Source organism: Melospiza georgiana, chromosome 15 (genome assembly GCF_028018845.1).
Source record: "Melospiza georgiana isolate bMelGeo1 chromosome 15, bMelGeo1.pri, whole genome shotgun sequence".
Lineage (NCBI taxonomy): Eukaryota > Metazoa > Chordata > Aves > Passeriformes > Passerellidae > Melospiza > Melospiza georgiana.
This window is the reverse complement of record NC_080444.1, coordinates 2,154,213-2,177,516: the sequence shown is the minus strand read 5'-3', so window position 1 is coordinate 2,177,516 and position 23,304 is coordinate 2,154,213. Positions and strand designations below refer to the sequence as shown.

General features: G+C 49.1%; 1 protein-coding gene across 1 annotated transcript in view; it reads left to right on the top strand.

Moving 5' to 3' along the window:
* Positions 1 to 1,243: 1,243 nt before the first annotated feature.
* The window catches only part of NEURL1B (neuralized E3 ubiquitin protein ligase 1B), a 33,678-nt gene continuing 11,617 nt past the window's right edge, over positions 1,244 to 23,304 (top strand). Inside the window, exon 1 of the mRNA XM_058034938.1 lies at positions 1,244 to 1,346. Coding sequence (XP_057890921.1) covers positions 1,316 to 1,346 — 31 coding nt within the window. The 5' untranslated portion in view covers positions 1,244 to 1,315. The remainder of the gene's footprint in view (positions 1,347 to 23,304) is intronic.

The window sequence follows — 23,304 nt, the reverse complement described above, 5'->3', positions numbered from 1 at the left end:
GTGGCTGCAGAACATTTTGGAGCTCTGAGGCTCCCAGTTCTAAAGTCTGAAAACCTGGAAGCTGCACGGGGAGGGAAGGTTTGGCACCCTCCCTTGTCAGCATCATCACCCTCGGGCCAGGAGCAGGGAGGGGTGGGGAGGGAGCCTTGCTCTTCTCCAAGGGGGCTCCAAAGGTGTTTTTCTGTCTGAGATCCGAAGGAGGGAAGCTGCGGAGCCGATGCTGCCGGGGCTGAGGCGTCCTTGGCCACCGCCGTGCTTCAAACTGATCCCGCCTTTGCCGACACAACACTGCTGCTAATTCCCTCGGTGCCCAGGTGGGGAAGCCGTGTCACCGAGATGCAAAGTGGCTTATCCAATGTCACCGGCAAGGAAATGGCACGGGGAGGGAGAGAGCTCGGCTTTGTCGGCTCCCAGTGCTCCCCAGTGCAGCCGGTGCCCTTCGGGCAGGTGTGGCTGATGGACAGGTGTGCTTGTGCTGCGGGAGAAAGAGGATTCTTTTCCTTAGGAGGCAGGGGCCAAACCTCTCTCGGGGGTGTCTGGGGGAGAGCCAGGCCCGTGTTTGCCAAAATCCCAGCTGGAAGCTCCTCCGACAGGTGCCAGTGGGTGCAACCCGGAGAGACACCGGGATAGGGACAGGGATGGGGACAGGGGGCAGATCGGCACATCCCGGAGAAGCACCGGGGCAGGGACAGGGGACAGAGCAGCCCATCCCGGACAAGCACCGGGGCAGGAGCAGCGATGGGAAGGAGAGGCACCGGGGCAGCGCTGGGGGCAGCGCAGCCCATCCCGGAGAGGCACAGGGACACGGACAGGGACGGGGGCAGCGCAGCCCATCCCGGAGAGGCACAGGGACACGCACAGGGATGGGGGCAGAGCAGCCCATGCCGGAGAGGCACAGGGACACGGACAGGGGTCGGGGCAGCGCAGCCCATCCCGGAGAAGCCCCGGGGCCGGGGCAGCGATGGGAAGGAGAGGCACCGGGGCAGCGCTGGGGGCAGCGCAGCCCATCCCGGAGAGGCACAGGGACCGGGACAGGGATGGGGGCAGCGCAGCCCATCCCGGAGAGGCACCGGGACAGGGATGGGGGCAGCGCAGCCCATCCCGGAGAGGCCCCGGGGCCGGGGCAGCGAGGGGAAGGAGAGGCCCCGGGGCAGGGGCAGTGCGGCGGCTCCCGCGGCTCCCGCGGCTCGGGCGGGGCGCTGCGCGGGGCGGGGCGGGGGCGGGCGCGGAGCGGCGGCGGGAGGCGGGCGCTGTCCATGGCCCTGCGGAGCTCCGGGCGGCCCCGGGCTCCGCCGCGCCGCCGAGCGAGCGAGCGATGGGCAACACGGTGCACAAGACGCTGGCAGGTACCGCGGGGCCGCGGGGCCGCGGGCGGGGGGCGCCGCCTGCCCGGGGATGCTGCGGGCGAGCGGCGGCGGCCGTGCCGCCCTCCCCGGTGCGAGGCTCCCCGGAGAAGCCGGGCGTGTGGGCAGTGCCCGGGGAAGCCGAGCGTGCCGGCAGTGCCGGAGGAGCCCCGGGCGTTCGGGCGTTCCGGGGGTTTTTGGAGCCGCTCGCTGGCGGCGATGCGCGGCGGGCGGGGATGCTGAGCGCGGGGTGAAGCGGGGCTGATCCCGCAGCCGGAGCGGCGATCCCAGCCCTCGCACCCGCTCCTTGGAGGGGCTCTCTGCCTCATTTCTCCTGCTCGTTGTGTTATTTTAACACAACTTTTTAATGGGGAGAGACGTTAGCTGTTCGGAGTGGCCGGGTGAAATGTTGGGTGGGCTGCCCTGCCTTTAAAATCGCCTTTTTAGCCAATTTTGCGCTCAGACAAGACATGTACAGATTCTTTTCCTTTGCAAGTTCGTAACTGTGGGGTTGTCTCCCCCCTCGGAGAATCTGTGCATAATAAAAGCAGTTGGTCTCTATAGAATCAACAGTGTTGAATTACTGAGCCCTTGCCAGGCTGTATCTTCAGCTACTTTGCCTTTCTTCTCTTTTCTGCTCTTGCAGAGCTCCTGCATTGCATCCTTTGTACTTCAGGCTCCCATAAATAAAAAGGGTATTATTAAACTTATTTAAAGAAGCAGGAGGACCTATTGAACACATACACGTCTGCCTGTAATCAGCCAGGGAGCTGAATATAGAAATAAAGAGAGGAATAGATTAGCATTTGGATGTGCCATATATTGTCTTTGCAAAGAGAGGGTGCCTGGGACCTTCAGGGCACAAAAGAAAGCTGCTAAGCTCGTGGTTTAGCTATGAAGCAGCGATTAGATTTCTAGTTGCATCTCCTCTCGTTCTCTATTACGTTTAAATGGGACATTAGCTCCTCTCACAATAAGGAAGTTTTCATTTTTTTTTTTCAATACTTCACCAACTGGCAAATAAAGGCATGGTGAGGAGTGCATGACCTTGGAGGAAATTTATTTTGCGGGTCGGCTTTTCATCTGGGGGCACATGCAAAAAACCTGGGAGGGGGAAAGAAAAGCCAGGGAAACATCTTTGGGTCAGCAGAGGTTACCCCGGTCAGGCTGGAACTTCCCGAAGGGAAAATCTGTGTACCTGCTGGGCCGTGGGATCCAGCAGAGAGCTGTGCTCCAGAAGGCTGGGAGTTGTACCAGCCCTGGTGCTAGAACAGTCTCTCCTGAGCAGCCTCCACACGCTCAGCCCTCCACACGTGAATTTATAAAAAGGGATGACATCAGCTGCACCGCAGCTCCGCCGTTCAGGACTTCCTCGCGGCGCTTTCAAAAGGAGCCGGTCAAGAGGAAAAGTTTGATTGGGGGGGGAAATGAAGGCTTGATTTATGGAGACCTCCCAGCTGAAAGGTTTGTTCTGGTGGCCTAGAAACCTCGGTGGTGTCCCTCCAGGTGGAGGCTGTCTGGGAGCATTGCAGCGCTGGGGATGGTCCATTGGCAAACGTTTGTCAAATTGCGCAAGGCAAAGCTATGCAGGACACTTGAATGCCTCTGCCGAGGGCTGGATGATGCTGGAAATGTGTCTTTTTCCCAAATTCAGTTTGCTTTTTACAAGAGTAATGACAGCCCAAAGGAGCTGTTAACCTGTGGCTGCAGAGGAGCTTTTGGATGTTTGCACTTGGGAAGTTTGTGAATGTTTTTTGTCGGGTTGGACCCCATTCAGCAATTTTTCATATGAAATTGAATTTTGGATGGATTGTTTGTCTTTCATTATCCAAATGGCATTGCGGAGGGAAGCAGGTTTAGAGCTGTTCTTGGAACAGTCCTTTTGAAAATTAGAAAGTTTTTCCGGGAGACTGAATGGTTGGATGAAATCCTATTTATAAATGTGAGGGCTGTTTAGAATTAGTCAAAGATAATCAGTCAGAATTAAGTCTTTCCTTTTCTTGGTCCAGAATGCACCTCTTTCTTCACCCTGCAGACTGAGCAAGGCACTTTCACTCTCATTTTGACAAACAGAGGAATTGTTCTCTGTCCCAGGGACTGAAGAAACTTATTAATAAAACAATCAAACAGAACGTCTTCAAACTGAAATTTGCTTGCTTGTGTTAAATTGATTCAGTGCAGAATCACTTTGGTGGTTTTGTTCACCATAAATACCTTAAGGTAGAAAAAGCCTTTTCAGTGCAATCGAACGTAGAGGGAATGTGGGGGGACCTGGCTCCTGGAAAAGCCAAACAAACAGCAATTCAGGTTTAATACAGAAATGGCAATGCTTTTCTCAAAGAGCACAATTCGATTTTAAATCCTATTGAGGACAACTCATTTTTATACCCGAATTGGCTGGATGTGCTTGAACAAACCATTCCTGTTGCATCTTTAAACCTCGCCCAGCCTCATCCGTTCCTCCGCACGTCTCCGTGGAGCGATGCAAGAGCACACGCTATCGGTGCCGGAGGAATTCGTGCCGGGAGCTCGGGAAACTCGTGTTTGCCAAGTATCCCATGGTCAGCACACAATGGGCCCGGGCTTTGTCAAATGAACCGCGAGGTTCCGAGCGGAGCGGCACCCACACGAGTAATGAGGCTGCGCCTAATGAGAGGCAGCTCCTGGGGAGGCATTGAGGGGAAAGGAGCTGGGATGTGTCAGATGCGCTTGAAGCAGGCCTGAGGTGCTGCTGGAAGCCGCTGTTCTCTGGGTGACAGCGAAATGACACCCGACACACGGGGATGCTGCCCGGAGCGCTCGGGATGCTCCGGGAGCGGCTCCCGCATCTCCTGCAGGACCGGCTCCACACGGGCTGGGCATGGATGGATGTCGCTGTTCCCCTGCTCCCCTCGCCTCCCTGCCCACGGCCTGAAGTGATTTGTGGGCAGCTGGGTGAGGGAATTGTTGTTTTTTGAGGCACGGTGATGTCCTGGCTCCTGCAGGTGATGGCAGCACCTGGGCTGGGAGCTGCTGCATCTGTGGGATTTCTGGCTCTGTGCTTGTTTTTCTGCAGGGAATCGCTGGGGTGTAGCTGGGATGAGAGAGGCAGGGAGCAGCACAAAGCCCTCTGGTGCCACGGATGGGGCTCCTTTCTGCAGGCACACACAGGGCTCAGGAAAGAGTTAATAACCAGTGGGAGCCAGGGCAGGCTGGGGAGAGGGGAAAATTCCTGTGATGCAGGGAAAGCCTTGTGAGAGCAGTGTCCCCGTGGTGACAGGGGAAGGTGGACAGCTGCTGGACACAGCAGGCACTCACCAGCCCAGGCACAGGGGAAGGACTTTCCACTCGGGATCCAGCTGTTGGTCCTGACCCAAATAGGGGCATTGGTATTTAACAAAGCAGCCAAATTCCCTTTTTAGAGTCTGGCTGGGATCTGATTGCTGTGCTTCTCCCACAGCCTTCCTCACAACTGTGAGGAATACCAAGTATGAGTGGCATTTGTGTCTGGTAAACACGAGGGAGAATGGGGCTTGTTCTGGCACAAGTCACTTCGGTGCAAGAAATTATTTTGTGTTCTTAAGGAAAAGGCTTCTAATCATCAACCCGCCCTCAACAAGGCAGAAATCCCAAGTTTAGGCCTTCACCAGGCTGGTGCTCCCATCTGCCAGGCCATACAGGGATGGTTGGAGGGTCCTGGTTACAGCAGAGCAGCAGGAATTTACAGTTTGTGGGTTAAAAAAGACATTTCTGTGTATGCCTTTTCAAAACACTGATTCAGTTCTCCTCTAAGAAATGAGGAGCAAAGTCCATGCAGTGGGAAAAGATCTGTCTGCCTTTTCCAGGGGCTGAAATTTCACTTGAAGGAGCACTTTTGTTTAGATTTGTTTGCTGGTCCCTCCTCCTTCAGCTGCTAGTGATGCACTGTGGGAGGAGTTCTTGTTATTGTCAGGAGTTCAGTAAATTGTTTGATTTGGCTCCAGTCTGACTTTAGGAAAACTACAAAAAAACACTTCAGGTTGTTCTGGTTTGAGTGAAAAATGTTCCTGTTCAGACCAGTTTTTGGTTTGGGTTTGGTTCAGTGCTGATCAACACGGACTGCAGGTGTTAATCCAGCCTGATTTTGCCTGTTTTTCTGCATCTTTTAGGCTGGGAGTTGAGGTTCTGAGAATCTGTCACTGATTTTGATGGCTCCCTGTGTGACCTTTGAGCAAGTGGCTTTATCACAGGATTGCTTTGAATGTAAGGGAGGCAGGAAACCCTGGCTCACATGGGGCTACAAGAGTTAATTAATTATGAAGCATCTCCTGGAAGAAGGTCACAGAAGTGCAAAAAGAAAAAGAAGAAAAAAGATTAATTCACTGCTTTCTTAGCAGCCTCCTGCTTTCCCACTCTTCAAAAGGAAACCTGTGAGGCTGCTGAGCCTTCTGTGGGATTTAGAGCTGGAACAGGTTGATTGTGCACCCAGGGCTCTCTTTAACCGCTGTACATGCCCCAAACTGTGCTGCAGCCAACTGGCACCACTAATTCAGCCTTTGGCACCTCGGCCCCGGAGGCTGGAGGAACAACTGAGCTCCAATGCAGGCAGGCATCGCCTCCCAGGCTGCTGTTAAATGGAGCTGTGTCATGGCCCAGGGGCTGTCACACACACCCAGCACTGTGCCAAGTGTGTCACTGGAGCCAGAGCTTTCCCTGTCTCCAATGGCTGGTGCTGGGCAGGTGCCCTCTCTCTTTCTTTTTTTTAAATTTTAATTATTTATGCTCGAGAGGGGAATTTCTTAGCTGGGAATTCTGGCAAGCAGCACTTTCCCCACAGGGAATTTCTTTGCTGGGAATTCTGGCACGCAGCACTTTTCCCACTTTTATTTCTTTGAATAATTTTATTTCTTTGGATAATTGTTTGTGTCAGCACCTCACCCTCCTGCAGACACCGAAAATCCCACCCCAGGGTCTGTGTGTGTGGGCAGAGCCCTCGGAGAGCCCTCCCTGCAGGCAGAGGAAATCGCAGCTCCCCAGCACGTTATCGTCTGATAACCCATGGAAGTGCTTCAGGATGGTTGAGGTGTTTAACTCCAGGCAAGCAGCACTTTCCCCACAGGGAATTGCTTTGCTGGGAATTCTGGCAAGCAGCGCTTTCCCCATTTTTATTTCTTTGGATAATTTTATTTCTTTGGACAATTTGGATAATTTTGTGTGTCGGCAGAGGCTGCAAATCCCACCCCAGGGTCTGTGTGTGTGGGCAGAGCCCTCGGAGAGCCCTCCCTGCAGGCAGAGGAAATCGCAGCTCCCCAGCACGTTATCATCTGATAACCCATGGAAGTGCTCAGGATGGTCGAGGTGTTTAACTCCAGGCAGGCAGGTTTGGATGTTTATTTGGCAGGAGGAGGAGGATGAGTCACTGCCAGCCTTGTGCCGGGTTCCTCTCCCGGTCCTGCTGAGGATCTTGTCACATTCGCTGCCCTTTCAATCAGGAATGCAAATCAGCACCTCTGAGGATTTCACCTCTTGGCTTGAGGAGCTGCTCTCGGGGCAGCCGTGTCCTGCCACTGCAGGCCTTGCCTTGAAAGGAAACATTTTCCTTCTCAGCAGCATCCCGCTGTTTACAGAGCCTATCTGAGAGCCTTGGCTGCTAAATTAGGAGCAGCCTCTCCTAAGGTGGAGTGTGCACGTCACCGTGATGGATGTGGTGGGTTCGGGAGAGGAGCAGGGAGGGGAATTGGCACAGCAGGCACAGGGAGAGCCCTTGAGGGGCTGCTGCTGGGCTGGCTTTGGGAGCTGGAACCCAGCTCAGATCCCACCTGGATTTCCCCATGGGAAGGTGTGTGAGATCCTCCAGCACAGGGAGAGTCCTTGAGGGGCTGCTGCTGGGCTGGCTGTGAGTCCTGCACGATGATTTTCCCTGGAACCCAGCTCAGATCCCACCTGGATTTCCCCATGGGAAGGTGTGTGAGATCCTCCAGCACTTCTCTGTGCATTCCTGTGGGGAATGGATTTGTGTGATGGTGTGAGTTTATAAAATCTGTATTCCCTCAGCCTTCTCATGAGGCTGAAAATAGAATTAAAGTTTTAAAATGCCTCTCAGTTACCCCATCTCCAAATCAAAAAAGGGTATCATTGACACATTTCCATGTTATCATCCCGTGTTTATCTCCCTTCCCCTGCCCAGGGCAGTTTCTGGGAGCAGTTTGGAGTTCTGTGCCCTGCACAGCAGCCAAACCACCGGGCTGACTCACAACCCGCACCTTCCCTGCTCCTCAGGATCTCCTTTTGGCCACTTTTGGGACCCCCTGGCACCCAAATTCTCCAGACCCATCCAGAGGCAGAGGTGCCAGGGAGTGGGGAAGGGCTGTGGGGATGGCCTGGCTCTGTGGCACATCTCAGGGAGGTTCCTGTGCCTGCAGCAGCTGCAGGAAGCTCTGCTGGAGGAGGATTTCCATACTTTGTTCTGTCCTCTCATTCAGGCAGCTCCTCCACCCCTGTTTGGTGTCACTGATGTGTCCTGGAGGGGACAGAGGTGTTTTGGTGCCCTCAGTGAGGTTCTACCCCTTCTCCTCCCCATCCCAGCTCTTTGCCCAGAGGCACCAGCAGGGACAGGCCCTCCCCAGGCTCCCTCAGATAAGATCTGTGCCCATGGCAGGACGTTTAGGGTGGAAGGAGATGCTGTTTACTCAGCGTTCTTCCCTATCTTGGTGATGGCTGTGTTTCTTTTCCCTGTGTATGATAAAGAGCACGAGCTTTATTTCACCTTACCCGTGCCAGCTTTTCCCTGCAGACCTGGATGCCCTGCTGTCTCAATTACTGAGTCCTGGAACATGAATTCCTGGTGTCTGAGCACTTGGGCTGGGGCTTTGGGGAGGAGGGAGGGAGGAGAAAGTGATTTCTTGCTTGTTAATTTGTTTTCCCCTCTGTGTGCAGGGAGATCTCCTCCTCGGCTTTGTGTAAGCAGGGCTTGCTTTCCACCCTGCAGGTTTTTTCTCCCTGGGTTCTTTCAGACCTCTGGCAATGGAGCAGCTCCTGCTGAGAGGATCTGACCCCAATCCTCCCCCCTTTCCAACAAAACCACGTCTTTTTTCCCTTTTTTTTTTCCTTTTTTTTTTTGCACCCTTTTGCTGTCAGGAAACCAAATCAGAAGATAAAAAATGATTTATTGCTTCAATTGCACAGGAAGATTCCTTAAAGACAAAACCATCTAACTGCACTGCAAAGCCTTCCCAGTGCAGCTGGGAAATCACATTTAGATTTTTTTAAGAGCTGCTGATGCTTTGAGGGGAGAAGGATGGATGGAGTTGTGTTTGTGGTTGTTGGCTGGATAATTGCACGTAACAGGTTTTGAACTTTGCCGGTTTTACTGTGGATTTTTACATAATAATGATAATTCTGTGCTTTAAGAATTCTCCTATTTTAACCATTTTCCTGTGATTGCACTCCTGATAGGAAAATGTCTAATGGTTATGTGGGAGAAATAAATAGACACATAAAAGTAAAGCTCTGGTTTTTGTTGGCTGTGTGGCAGCACAGAGAAAACAATCAGTCAGGAAAGAATTCCCTGGAGCAAAAGTTTTCCATCAGGTTTCCAAATGCCAGGGAATAAAGATTTTTGATTTTTGCTCTCCTCTATAACTCAAACATTGAATCCTCCAGGCCCTGCCTGGAGAAGCCAAAGATGAAAGATAGAATATCCCATTTGGCAGCACAAATGAAATAATTTCATTCAGGTTTATCTTGCTCTGCTCAGAGATAACTGGCACTGTGGCACAGCTTTCCTGAGCCCGTTATCTGCTCTGCTCTCACTGGGACACCAGCTGCTCAGCTTGATGTCTTCTGGAATTTATGGAGTGCAGTTCAGAAGTTATCTCCTCAGCTTGAAAGCATAATTCCTAATGAGGGAAAATTGCTCTTTCTTGGGGTCTTAAACTTGACACAGTTGGATGGAGCTTTTTTTTTCCCTGGGAACACAAAACTCTTCTCAAGATCTGCCTGGTGTAGGGTCCTGAGGGTGGCTAAAATTCTCTTAAGAAGCTGCAGTGAATTTTGGGGAGAAGACAGGACCAGGAATTTTCAGCAAATGCTCTCCAGAATGCAGCCAGGCAGGTTAGCACCGATGCAAAGCCTTGGTGGAATACAATAAATAAGAATAGTTCTATCACTGGAGATCTTAAAGAACAGGTTATTTTTATTTGTTATTCATCAGCTAGGCATGGAATGAGTAGAACTGCACTACCAGGGCTAAGGGTGGGTTTGATAATCCTGGCAAAAAGCTGTGTCCCCTTGTGACCTCTTCAGGGGCTCTTCTGGCCCTTTCCTCAGGACACCTGCAAAACCTCTGGGTTATTTTGTCCTGCCAAGTGAAAGGGTTTCCAAGAACGAAAACAGAAATCATTTGCTAAGTGGCTGTTGCTCGTAGAGATAAAGAGCATCTTCCCCTGGCGGGTGTTTCAGAACCCCAGGTGTTCTGGTGCTCTCTCCTGGGGTGGAGGTGTCCTCTGCAGGGTGCAAGGCAGATCCCCACCCGGGACACCGGATTTGTGGGGTTTGAACAGCAATTACCGGGCACCTGATCTGTTTAAACAGGTTTAAACAGCAATTTGTGGGGTTTAAACAGCAATTACCGCGTGATTTGGCTGCACAGAGCAGCTCAAGCTGCCGATGCCATCAAAGGCACAGGGTGAGGAGGACAGGAGCTCCACAAGGCTCAGTTTCAAGGAAATCTAAATTTATATAAAGTGATCTGAGGCCCTGTAGCATGGCTTCAAATACCTGAGTATGGAGCAGGGTTTGTGCTTGGGGATTGTAATCCTGGGGACTGTAATCCCTGTTACCCTGGGAACTGTAATCCCTGTTGTCCTGGGGACTGTAACCCCTGTTATCCTGGGGATTGTAATCCTGGGGATTGTATTCCCTGTTATCCTGGGTTTTGTAATCCCTGTTATCCTGGGGATTGTAATCCTGGGGATTGTATTCCCTGTTATCCTGTGTTTTGTAATCCCTGTTGTCCTGGGCACTGTAATCCCTGTTACCTTGGGGATTGGCATCTCTGTTATCCTGAGGATTGTAATCCTGAGGCTTGTATTCCCTGTTATCCTGGGTTTTGTAATCCCTGTTATCCAGGGGTTTTGGAAGGGATGGGAATTGACCCCACAGCCCCATGCACAACCCCAGACCCACAAACCCAAACTCTGTTCAATGACCAAAATGAGCCTCCTGAGCCCAGGGCTGCTCCCAGGGATGCCAGAGTGGCTCAGGGCAGGCTCTGTCTGACTCCAGGGTGCTTTCCCCACCCTGTGCTGGGCTGGGGGCTCAGATGGATGCAGGAAAACTTCTCCCTGCCTTCCTCAATAATCTCAAGAGATCTTCTCCAGCCTAAACTGTGCCTCGTGCCTTCAGACATCTGACAAGTGCTTTATGTAAGACCTCTCAGATCCGTGGAATTGTGCAGGAAGGAGGATTTTTTTATTTTATTTTATTTTTTTTTTTTTTCTGGAATAAGAATTGCCTTCTTCCAAATTAGCTTAGTCTGCTGCTGACGTCACCCGCTGTGCCAGGGCCTGTGAGCCTGCCAAATTCCAGAATCTGCTCTGAGATGTGACAGGCAGGGATCTGCTGGCCCTGGGCACCCTGCCTGCTGCCACAACTTCCATGTCTAGACAAAGGATGCAGCTCACCTGCAGGGCTCAGCCATCCCCTCTGTTTGTTTTGCTAGAGCACAGTCATTAAGAGATGAATTTATATTAAAGGCTTCCAAGAAATGCCTCTGCAACCCCAATGTTTATGTAAGAGAGAACGAGAAATTCATAATTTATTGAATTTGTGTGTGTTCTGCTTGGGATTATTCATTGGAGGAACATACTAAGTGATTTTTTGTATCCTAGTAACCAACTGCGGTTGCTTTTCCATGAATAATCTTTCTAGTTTAACTTGACCAGTCAAATCTAGAAGGGAAAACTCAAATTAAATTTTCAAGGCTCAGATAGCTTTTGCAGGTGAGAGAGAACACATTTTTTTCTCCCTCATTTAACCACATAATGATCAGATTGACAGATGCTGTCTGGAGAGTTGGATCTTCCCAAGCAGAACAAAAGTGGAAGTTTGAGTCGTTATGAACTGAGCTTCAAAGCTTGATTTCTTTAATATTCATAATTAATGAATTGGTTAAAATGGTCCTTTCCTCCCTCAATCTGATGGTTTCCAGGGCAGATTTTTAATAGCAACGCAGATTATTTCCCTTTTGTGGGGGGTCTCCCATCAGCTCACAAGGACGCTCTGATGGTTAATTAATAAAATGATTTGTGAATTATTTCTCCCTGCCTTGCCAGCCCTGTGTGGAACAGCTGGAGTTTAGCACTTAATAAGAGTGTGTTCACATTTTTCTTCTTCAAAATTTATTTTGATTCAGAAGGAGCCCCTTTTCAGAGTTATGTTTCGAGGGGTTGTGTTTCTTTCAAAATGCCTCTTGCTCTTAGAAATATTAAAAGCTACTTTGAGAAGCAAAACAAAGATAAGAATTTCCTTCCTGGCTACCCTGGGCGAGCTCCTGGTTTCTCCCACCCTCGTGGAGCACTCAGCTGACCATCTCCAAGCAGAGGGCAGAGGGACATTCCTCCCTGAGAGGTCAACACCACTTCTCATTTGAAACCAAACTCTTTTCAAGGCCTCTTTTTGTATGCATTCCTATTTAGTCAATGTTTACAGCCCCGTGGAAATTAACTGCCCTCCTGTAAATACCAGAGTCTATGGGCAGGCTGGAGGAATCCTCTCCAAACCACGTCAAGCAGCTCTCAACCACTGGCTCAGATTTTCCTTGGAGATGAGATTAATGGTGTGGCCAAGCCCCAGGAGGAGGGAGAAGCTTTCCCTGTGTGCCCATGGATTGTGACCATGCTTTCCCCCTGCCTCCTTCTCTTGGACATGTGGAGCAGTCCTGCTTTCCTTGAAATGTTGGGTGGGGCAGTGCTGAGGATGTTTCTGTGCATATTCCATATTCCCATATTCTTTCATCTCCCCTTTCTGTCCCCATTCCTGCATTTCCCTTTCTGTGCCCATATTCCTTCATTTCCCCTTTCTGTGCCCATATTCCTGCATTTCCCCTTTCTGTCCCCATTCCTGCATTTCCCTTTCTGTGCCCATATTCCTTCATTTCCCCTTTCTGTCCCAATTTCCCCATTTCCCCTTTCTGTCCCAATTTCTTCATTTCCCTTTTCTGTGCCCATATTCCTGCATTTCCCCTTTCTGTCCCTATTTCTCCATTTCCCCTTTCTGTGCTCATTCCTGCATTTCCCCTTTCTGTCCTCATTCCTGTATTTCCCCTTTCTGTGCCCATATTCCCACATTTCCCTTTTCTGTCCTCATTCCTGTATTTCCCCTTTCTGTGCCCATATTCCTTCATTTCCCCTTTCTCTCCCCATTTCTGCATTTCCCTTTTCTGTGCCCATTCCTTCATTTCCCCTTTATGTCCCCATTTCCCCTTTCTGTGCCCATTCCTGCATTCCCCTTTCTGTGCCCATATTCCTGCATTTCAGTGTCTGATGGATTTGGGACCAGGGAAATCCCTGCTGTGGCTCCGTTTTGGTAACTTCAGGCTCCCTGGACATTTGAAATCCCTTTTCCAGCTCAGATTCCCAGCAAGATGATGCAAATGGGAGCTTCTGGGTGTCCTGAATTTCGAAGAACTGGAGGGACAGTGTGGAGTTGTGTTTTATTGTGGCCAGAACCACAGAGGCTGTGAGCTGTCAGCACATAATTGTGCACTTTGTGTTTGGTAGTAAAAGTTTGTTCTACCAAAAAAAGGAACAAAAAGAACTGGCCAAAGAGGAACAAATTCCTTCTCTCTTTGCAGCTTTTCAGATGTGATTTATAGGTGTGTTTTTCCAAGTGAGTCCAAACAAGGGCAGTGAATGGCTCTGAATTAGTTTGATTCTGTTAATTGCAACAAGAGACATCTGGGTGGAAATGGGAGGGTTTAGCAGCTGTTTTTTTGTTTCATGTGGGATTTCTAATATTCCCAATTCCACAGTTACCAAGGAGTGCTGCTGGACTGTGCACTGGGGTTTAGAGGTAGAAATGACCAATGAAAAATACAAAAAACCCCAAAATACAGCTGTAACAATAACAACAACTGGCAGCTCTGTGGTGAACTGTTTGGAAGGTATTGACCAAAGGAGTTCTGCTGAACAACGGCCCAAATTCCACATTAAAAAAGTGAGAAAACAGGGTGTAAATTAGGGCTTGGTGCTGCCTGGACCTGGCCATTGCAGTGCTGTTTGCTCTATAATTCACACCTTCACCCCAAGGATTCTTTCATTTGGGGCAGGGAACAAAAAAAAAACTTGTTTTCATCATTTTCTGGCTTTTCAACAACGCAAGGAATTGTGTCTCATCTCCAGATTGTTTTTGGTTCACCTGCCTCTATCATATTTTGGCTGTGATACCACAAAGACAGAAAGAATAAAGGGAGAAAAATGCTGATGTTGATTTAGGTGTGCTGGGTTCAAACCCCACTGGAATTAAGGTTGACACAGAGGCTTAAAAATAAACCTCTCTTGCTGAAATCCTTCTTGTGTTGAAATAATTGAAGACATTTGAGATGAAGGAAGGGGGCTGAGGTCATGGTGTGTCCGGTAATGGTATGACTGTATTTATTTATTTTTTTTGTTTGGACAGTTTAATGTCTTGAAGTGGGTCTTGTTTCCTCTTATTAATTCCTGCAAATATCATGGAAAAGGATCTCAGAGCTGAGCCATGCAGCAGCCAAGTGTTGCACAACCACCTGCCTCTCAGATTGCCTTCACAGCTTAGCAGAGAAATCTGCATTTTTAAAAACCTCAGCTAAGGAAAAGAGGGATGCATCTTTTTTTAGTGGGATGTTTTCCTGTGTTTCTGGACCAGAATGCTACTCTTTTTTTTTTTCCTTGCTTTTTTCTTTTTCCCTTTATTTTTTTTTAAATTTGTTTCTGGAGTATTTAGAAAAAAAAAGCCCCAGCTCGTTTGTCTGAATATTTACTAAAACAGCCAACAAAAAATGTGATGTTATTGTGCAGGTTGGACTGTGCACGAGTTGAGTGAGGTCATCACAAAAAGAGAGTTTGGCCAGATTGAATTTCCTTGAAATCTCCCTGCTGGGACAGGGCTGGCTTGAGGCAGCAGCCCACCAGTGCAGCCCCAGAGAGCTCCCAGTGCCACCAGTGCCACCAGTGCCACTGTCCCAGGGAAACCAGCCTGGCAGAGGAGCAGAGCTCTGCTGTGCCCCTGGTTTAATCATAACCAGTTATTACCCTTGTTTTGCCCTGTTTTGGATTCTTTACATATTGTTTTGGAAAAGCTTAGTGGGATCACAGCCTTTGTATATATAAAATATAGGATGATTGAGGAGCTGGCCACTGCTTTATTTAGCTTCCTCAGCCATGCATTCCTCCCCAAGTATTCTCCCCTCCTGCTGCCAGATCACTGTTTAAATTGTGTGTAAATAGAAAAGGAGCTGTGGACACAGTTAGAAAATGCTGGAAGAGGGATTTGCTGGGAAGAACACCTTCTTAGAGGCCTTTTCCCCCCTTTTCCTGGGGTTTTTGGCTCTCAGGGCAGATCTGAAGCCCTCTCTGGGTGGCACTGTTAAATCTGATGGCTCTCAGGTTATCCATCCCTGTTTGGACTGGAATAGCTCCACTGTTATTTTTCTTTTCAAGTGAATTCTTTGGAGTGTAGAGAACTTGTAATTAGGAGGAGAAAAGAAGAAGGGACTCTTAAAAAGCACTGTGAAGAGAGATAAAGACAAGAGAAATTTCTGTAAAAGTGAGGAAGCAAAGAAAAAGAGCAGATTTGTTCCTTTTTTCTTGAGAGTTTTTTAATGGAAAAGTTGAAGGTGGAATGAATGGCCAGGCTCTCCTTCCTGCACCTGCAGCATCTCTCCAGGTGCTGATCTCACCCTTCACAGAATCCCAGAATGGTTTGGGTTGGAAGAGACCTAAAGATAACCCCATTCCAACCCCTGCCATGAAGGGGACACCTTCACCAGCCCAGGTACTCATCATCATCACAGCTTTTCTTCCTCCCCAGCCCTGGAGGATTGCTGTGCTCAGGGGGGAGATTTTGGTGTTTTCAGGGAGTGTGGAAATCGCAGCTCCTGGCTGGAGCCTCACACACCCACCTGAGTCATGCCAGCACAGCTCATGGCCTGGCCTTGCTCCAAACATGCTTTGGGGAGGTGGGGAGGGCTGTGGATTGTGTACAGCCCAAACCCAGAGGGATGGAGATAAGGTAAACACAGCTTTTAGGGGATTTTCAGAGAACAATGCATGGAAAGTGAAGCTCAATTGCCACTATCGCTCTTAAATCTTTTTTTTTTTTTTAATTTTCCCTGTGTCACAAGCTGCCCTCGTGGTGCAGTGCCTGTCTGTAGGGGATGGGTGGGTTTCCTGCATCAGGGAGACAACAAAATTATTTCCCTCTTTGTGTTCCTGTGCAGAGGAACACATGGATGGGCTGTGGGAAGGATGTGCTGAGTCCCAGGGCTCTTTCCATGAGCGCTGCATTGAAAGCATGGCATGGAGCGGGACCGCAGCTCCGAGGATGCTCAAAGGGAATGAACGCATGCCATCCTTCAATTTCATTAACGGCCATTAACTTTGGAATGACATGGTCACTATTTATAAATCCCTGGAGCAGATGACTTGGTGCAGCTGGCCAGGAGAAAAGGCTCAATGGAAACAGGGACTTTATTTGCATTAATGGTCCTTGCGTGCTGCTCTGGCAGCAGGAGGAGCCTGCGGGCATGGACCGTTTCAATGTCAGTGATTATGGCAGGCACAAGGTCTTGTAACTCCTCAACAAATCCCAGTCCTGACTGGAGTAGGAGAGCACCAGAATGAAGCTTTTGGACCAATGTGTTGCTCTGAAAACCTGAGCTGTTTTTGTTCTCTGTGGGGCAGGAGTTGTCTTGGAAGTGAGAAATGAATGGGGAGGAACTGGGGGCAAGGAGACCAAGGCAGGTTTTTGATCTGTGAGGAATATTCTGTGGTCTTTGCTGTGCAGAGGGACCAGCCAGGGGCAGGATGGGTCTCAGAGAGTCATGGGGTGGCCTTGAGCAGCACTCCCTGACACAGGAGCTTTTTGGGGTCCCTTGGGTTGCTCTTAGGCTGGGTCTGTACTCTCACCTTGGACCTATGAAATTAGTACATTATTTCTGTATGAAATTAGTAAATCTAAGCAGAGCCCAGCCACCCCAGAGAACAAGAGGGTTTTGTTCACATCTCTGCTCCTCTCTTCCCATCCTGCGGTCTCCAGCTGTGATCACTCCTCCCAGACCAGTCTTTCCATCCTCAAGTGTTGCATATTTTAATGCTCTCTTTGCTTTCTGATGCACATTGCCTGTTTCTAGAAAACAACAAAACCAATAAATCACAGAAGTAAATGTTTTAATCCCTGACTGACAATCACCAAGCATTTAGATTTGGAAAATATTCAGTCTTCCAACCTAGGGATGATCATTTCCAACCTAGCATTCCTCAGAAACCATTTGTGGAGTTGCTTTAAGAACTGTCAGCTGCTCACTGCTCCCTGCTTTTGGTCACCTCCCAAAACTCTGTGATGGACTCAGAGAAGATAAAGTGAGCTGAGCAGACCTCTGCTCTCCCTGAGCTAAGCTCCACTTTCTAAAGAAGGTAACAATTCTGCAGACCCATAATACATCAAGTCAGGGCCAGGGGTTTGCTTTGCTGGTGTAGGAACTCGTGTGTGTCGCACATGCAGCTGATTAGTGAGAGCACAGCCCAAAAATCCCCACTCAGAGCTGCAGTGGGAGCGGCTGACTGATCATTTCTGACAGGATGTTTTTATCTTGAGCCAGTAGCCAAAAGTTCCAGCGAGTTTTGCAGGATGGGTCCCAAAGCCCTGCCGTGTCTGGGCGCTGTGTGGCTTTGGGAGCCACAGGAGCCAGAGCTGGGTGTCGAGGCCTGGAGCAGCCCAGGAGGAGCTGTGCCCTTTGCAGGGCTCCTCATCCGTCACACAGCTGCTTTCATCGCTGGCACTGCAGGGCTTCAGCAGGATTATGGCACGAACCCTGCCTGTCCTCCATCCCGCCCGCTCTGTCTCTCATTAACCAGCTCTAAGAATTTCTTACTCCAGTTGCAGACTCATTGACCCAGATTCCCTAATAATACAGGGAAGAGGAGATTTTTTTTTTTCCAGTGCTTAATCGCTGGCTTCTGTGTATACTGAGTGCTATTTATATGCAGGAGGACTAAAAGCCTGTAATAAAGATGGGGCCAACTTCGCAGCAAAATTCCTGCGTGCCCAGAGAGAGGCACAACAGGAGAGAGGCAGAGGTGAGTGTGGGTGGGTGGATGTTCCCATCCTTGCAGACCCAGCAGGAGTTTTATTTTTGGGGAGCATCCCTTGCTTTTACAGCCTGATCCATCAGTATTGGTTTAGCTCAGGGCTCCTCACTTTGCTCTGGAAATGCTTCTCCATCCAAGTCATGCACTGGCTTTGCTTGCGGCATATTTTATTTCTTCTACCACCAAAAGCAAAGCCAAGGAGAAGAATATGATAATAAATAAATAAATAAATAAATAAATTTAGATATTATATTATATTATATTATATTATATTACATTACATTACATTACATTACATTACATTACATTATATTATTACATTACATTACATTACATTACATATAGAATATTACATTATATCATATATATCATTCTAAATTTATATAATTTTATATATAATTCTTACATTACATTACATCATATTAGATTATATTAATTCATATAATAAATATAATATTATATAATAGAATAATATTATATCATTTAATAATATTTTATTATTATAGTAAAGTATTTAATATATAATAATATATTAGATACATCTAACAAATATGATGATATATAATACTATAAATATAATATAATATAATATAATATAATATAATATAATATAATATAATATAATATAATATAATATAATATAATATAATATAATATAATATAATATAAATATATATATGAGAATAGAATATTCCTGCCAGGCTCTCCTCAGCTTCTGGGGCTCTTCTAGGTTGTGGAGGATTTGCCATCAGCACTTTCCATCCTTGGAGCAGAGATTCTGTCATGGTTTATTTTCTGCCCTGAGCCAGCTGGTGGTTCCTGGGAGGGACATGTCAGAGTTTCAGCTGCACTTCCCCATCTTCTGGTTTCAATTCTGCTGCTGTGAGGAGATTTTGGGATAACCAGGAGAGTTAAGGCTTGGTCTTGGCTTTCTTTTCAGGCTACCCATTTTTTATGGGATGTGGCTGAGCTTTGGTGTGAGCTCCTCACTGCAAGAAAAGGGTTTAAGTTGAAAGGAGCAGCAATGGAGGAGCTCTGAGGACACACAGGAGGTGGAGCAGCCTGGAAAATACAGGGAGAGACAGGAGGTGGAACAAGCTGGGAATTACTGCAAGGTCCTGCTGGAGTTGCCTTTGCTGGTTTGAGAAAAAGGATCAGAGCTAAAGGATTTTGACTAAGGCTATTGGCAAATACCTCTTTGTTTTCATGGAGCTACATCTAGAAGTCCAGAATGAATATGTCATTACCTTGTGCCTGTAAAAAAAAAACACATTGATTTTAGTATTTAAAAAAAAAAATCCTCCCTAAAATGTTTGATTTGAAGCATTAGAGGGTTTTCTTGTGGAGACAAGCACAACTTGATTTTGTGAGCTAAAGTCAATCCCTGTTCCCTGCCAGGGATTTTTCTGAACTGTTCTGCAATGAGAAATGATGTATATCCATGAGATATGTGCATTGAGAGTTACCTCAGTGCCACAACACAGCTTCTTTTAATGAAAAAGTGACTTTTGTCTGTCTTTTCTCTTCCCCTCCTTCACAAGCCTTTCTTCAAAATTTTCACATTTCCTGTAATTCGTCACAGGCTCTTCAGTGTCCCCTTAACACCTCAATTTCTGTGTCACTCTCTTGCAAATGAACCTTTTCTGAATTCTCCGGAAGTTTCTTTCAGGTTAGAAGACATTACATCAGAACAGGCCTCCAGACTGGTCGTGCAAACCATAAGAATTTACGCAGGGGAGTTTATTAATTGAATTTTCCAGTGTTTGAGCCAGCAGGATATTCAGAAATGAGGCAGATTTTTTTTGTTGGATTTGGTAGCCCAGCTTTTCAAAGCCACACCGCTGAGCGTGGAATAGGCCACCCCAGTGCTTCCCACAGAGCTCCCTGACACATTCTCTGTATTAAAAAAAAAAAAAAAAAAAAAGAAAGAAATGTCTAGACAGCTCACTAAATTTATATGTGAGCAGATTTGTATCTCTTGTCCTCAGAAGATAAGATCGTGTCGGAGCAGAATCCTGTTTGTGCTGCTGGGGATGTTTGGTGTGTGCAGTAACAGCCTCCCCTGCCTCCTCCAGCCTCCCAGTGGCTCCAGCAGTGCAGATGCTGTGCTCATGCCTCAGGTTTGGCTTTTCTGTTTTTCACATTCTGTGCTGCTGCTTTAGTGTGTGGGTCTGGGCTTCACATCAGGGGTTGGTGAGCTCTGATCACAGAGCAGGGAGACAAAACAATTCCTGCTCCAGCTGGGCACCAAGGACAAATGACCCAAATCTCAGCCCAGGAGCACAAACACCGTGGGCTGCAGAGAGAAAAACAAGCAGGGTGGGACTGCCTGGGCTAAAGCTGGAATGGGACAATGAACTGCAAGGTGCAAATGGAGCAGAGCTGATCCCAGGGACAGAGCCCGTGCCCGGCCGTGCATTTTGGGGCCATTTTGGTTCATCTTGGGTGCAGCCCTGGCTGGGCTCTGGTGCTGCCCAAGGTGCATCCATGGAGGAGATCCTTTCCATAAATCCCTGCTTTATTCTTTAGCTCTGTCTGGTCTCTGCTCCAGCTCAGCCTTCTCAAGGCACCAGTGGGTGAGGACTTTGAGATGTGCTTGGACTGGAGCACACTGGGATTGACTGGGATTGTTCCCACCGTTCGCCGTCATGCCGTGAACTCACCCTTGGTGTCCCCACCTCTTGTGGTTTTCCTGTCACAAAGCAAACTCCACCTGCCCCTGTCTGCAGACACCCTGTTCAATGTGCAGCAGCAGCAGCAACCACCTGAGTATCTGCTGGGATAGGAGGAGGTTCAGAGCTGTAGATAAAGCAGAGCCCATAAAGATAAGCCGTGGGTGTGTTTGGTGGATTCCCTTTCACCGGGCACAAGGCTCCAGAGATGGATTTCAGGCTGCATGCTGCTGCCTCTCAGGAGATTTTCAGCCTCTCCTCTGAACCTTTCAGCCTTTCTCTGAACCCTTCAGCCTTTCTCTGAAGCTCCCAGCCTTTCTCTGACCAAGGGCAGACCATGCTCCCTCAGCATAAGCCATGTCTGCTGCCAGCTCTGGATGGTCCCAGTAATTTTCCCTCTCTGTGTCCACTGCACAGCCCTGTTTGGCACCAAACTGCTCCTTGGGCTCCTGTGGGTCTTCTGTCATGGGTTTACTTGGGAAAGGCCCTCAGGAGCGGGTTGTGGGAGCTGGGGAATGTCTCTGGTGCCGACCATGGATTTACCGGTGACGCACGAGGACGCAGCGCTCTCCTCCTCCTCCTCCTCCTCCTTCTGTCAGGCTGCTCTCGCTGTAGCTCTGCTCTCCTTCAGCATTATTCCCTTCTCCCCCATTTTAGGGGTATCATTCCTGCCTGGCTTGTCAGGGCAAGTGAAGGCAGGATGGATCTGGCTCGAGGTCACTCCCCAGCTGAGCAGCCTCCTCCATCCCACGCCCCAGGCAGAGCAGCAGCCTCAGACAGGGCTCTGGAGCTGAATTCTGTCTGCTGCTGTCAGTGGGGTTACAGTGCCACTGCAAACAAATGGGTGAAAAAAAATGTTTATTTTTAGAACTGGAACCATGATAAATATGTGGAATTTGTCCAGGGTCTGCCTGCTGTACCTTTTTGAAATGCAAAGTGCATGTCTGTTAAAATACCTCTCCAAAGGTCAGCATAACCTCTGGAATGAGTGTGCTGGCCTTTTGGAAAGCAGGTGAAGCTTCAGATGAGAGCACGGGCCCCCAGAACCCAAATCTGCCTCAGTGTCATCTGACACCACAAGGATATGGATGGAAATGCTGCCTTGCCAAAAGGGTTTATCCTTCAGCGAGGAGCCTCAGACCATTCCTCACCCTTCACTTCAGCTTTTCCTTCCATTTTCCTGCCTTTTATGTTTGAGGGATGTGCTGTGAGTGTCATGTTTGAAACTGGTGAGAGTGGGGATGAAAAATGGAGAACTGGAATAAAAAGAAGGATGGAAGCTCAAGGCATCCCTCAGTGGGTTTGTGTCCCCTGTGGTGATGCAGCCAGGCTTAGGGGTTGAAGTGTTTGAGAATTTTACATTTTTTCCATCCTTTTAGCTGTCCATGAGGTGGAGGAATGGTGTTACTCTCTTTTAGACAGGGAAGTGAGGCAGAAAGAGAAGAAATTACTTGCTCCCAAGAGTTGTAGGAATCTCACAGCTTAAAGAAAAGAGTTGGCGTAGCTCTTCAGTGCCTGTCAGGCACCCTGGGCAGGGTGGCACTTGTGCCACGAGCTTGGCTGTGTCATCCCATTTTAGGGTGGGAATGCACAGCTGGGAGAGGAGAGGCTCTGGGGCGATAGCAGAGGGAATAAACCGAGCCAAAGTGTGGAAGCCGAGCTGCAAATTACGGCAATTGAAAGGCACAATTGAAAGGCACAAACATCCTGTTGGGCTTGGAGTCCCCGTCAGCACCTAATGAGTAAAGCACATGGCCCAGCTCAGCCCCAGAAGGGTTTCACTGGGAAAGCTCTGCCTGCCTGCCTCGGGTGGTGGCAGGCTTTATTCCACAGGCAGGTGTTCATGTGAAGGGGGGACAGCGTTATAAATAAATTATCCCTTCATTTCCGTCCCAGCGTTTCCTATTGTTCAGCCACAATATGCTTTCCTGTTTTTTAAAAACAAAACAAACAAAACAAAAAGTGCCAAATCCTGACCCCGAATCCCCCTCTGGTAGGGTGGACCCAAAGCTGTGTTTGAAGTGGGTGCCAGTGTCCTCGCTGTCCTGTCACTCGTGTGGTGGCACTGGCACTGCCACCTTGGTCCTCTGTGCCCTCTGAGAGGGGCAGGAGAAGAACCTGCCTGGGAGCAGTGCCAGGGCATCACATCCCTGGCAGGAGCCTCTTCTCCATCAGGGGGCTGTGGGAGGAAGGCTGGTGCTGCAGTGGGATTGGGAAAGGGGAATTTGGGGATAGCAGAGAGGAGAACAAAACCTGTCTTCCCTCCTTCCTCCTGCTGGCCAATGTGGGGTGTTGAGGCCATGGCACTTGCACCAGCAGCGGGGTTGTCAAAATGAGGGTTTCTCTGCACAGCCAGGCAGGGTGTGAGGTGGCACAGAGCCCACCCCATCCCTCAGGAGCCCCTTGGGATCCATCCCAGCCCTGCTGCACCCAGGTCCCACCTGAAGGGCACAAAGGCTGTGTGAATGCTCATGGAAAATGGGGTGCTGTGATGGGGGACAAGGCCGGGAGAGGCTCCACCCTGCCCTGTGCTGGCTGGGTCCCTGCCTGGAGCCCCCAGACCCCGCTCCCTTGGCAGCAGCTCTGTTGTCAGGAGTGCTGACAGGCACACACACATGGAGCAGCACCCACATGAGCACGGGTGGGCTGTGCTGGGAGCAGCCATTGCTGCATTTCAGCTCTTCAGCAGGCAAGGAATGAGATTTCTCCTGGAAATACAGAAAGAAATGTCCCTTTCTGGGGAACCCTGCTGTGCTGCTGGGGCAGAGGTGCTGTGCTGGGCAGGGGGATTGAGCACCTGGGGAGGATTTTCCCTTCCCCATCTGCTCCAGGGCTCATTTCACAGCCCTAGCATGGAACTGGCACCCTCCCCTCACTGGCTGACAGCAAGGATGTATTAATTTCTACTGCTGTTTGACAGGATTAACCATTGCACAGCGACTGTCACGTGCAGGACAAACCAAGAGACAAAACACCTATTGATTG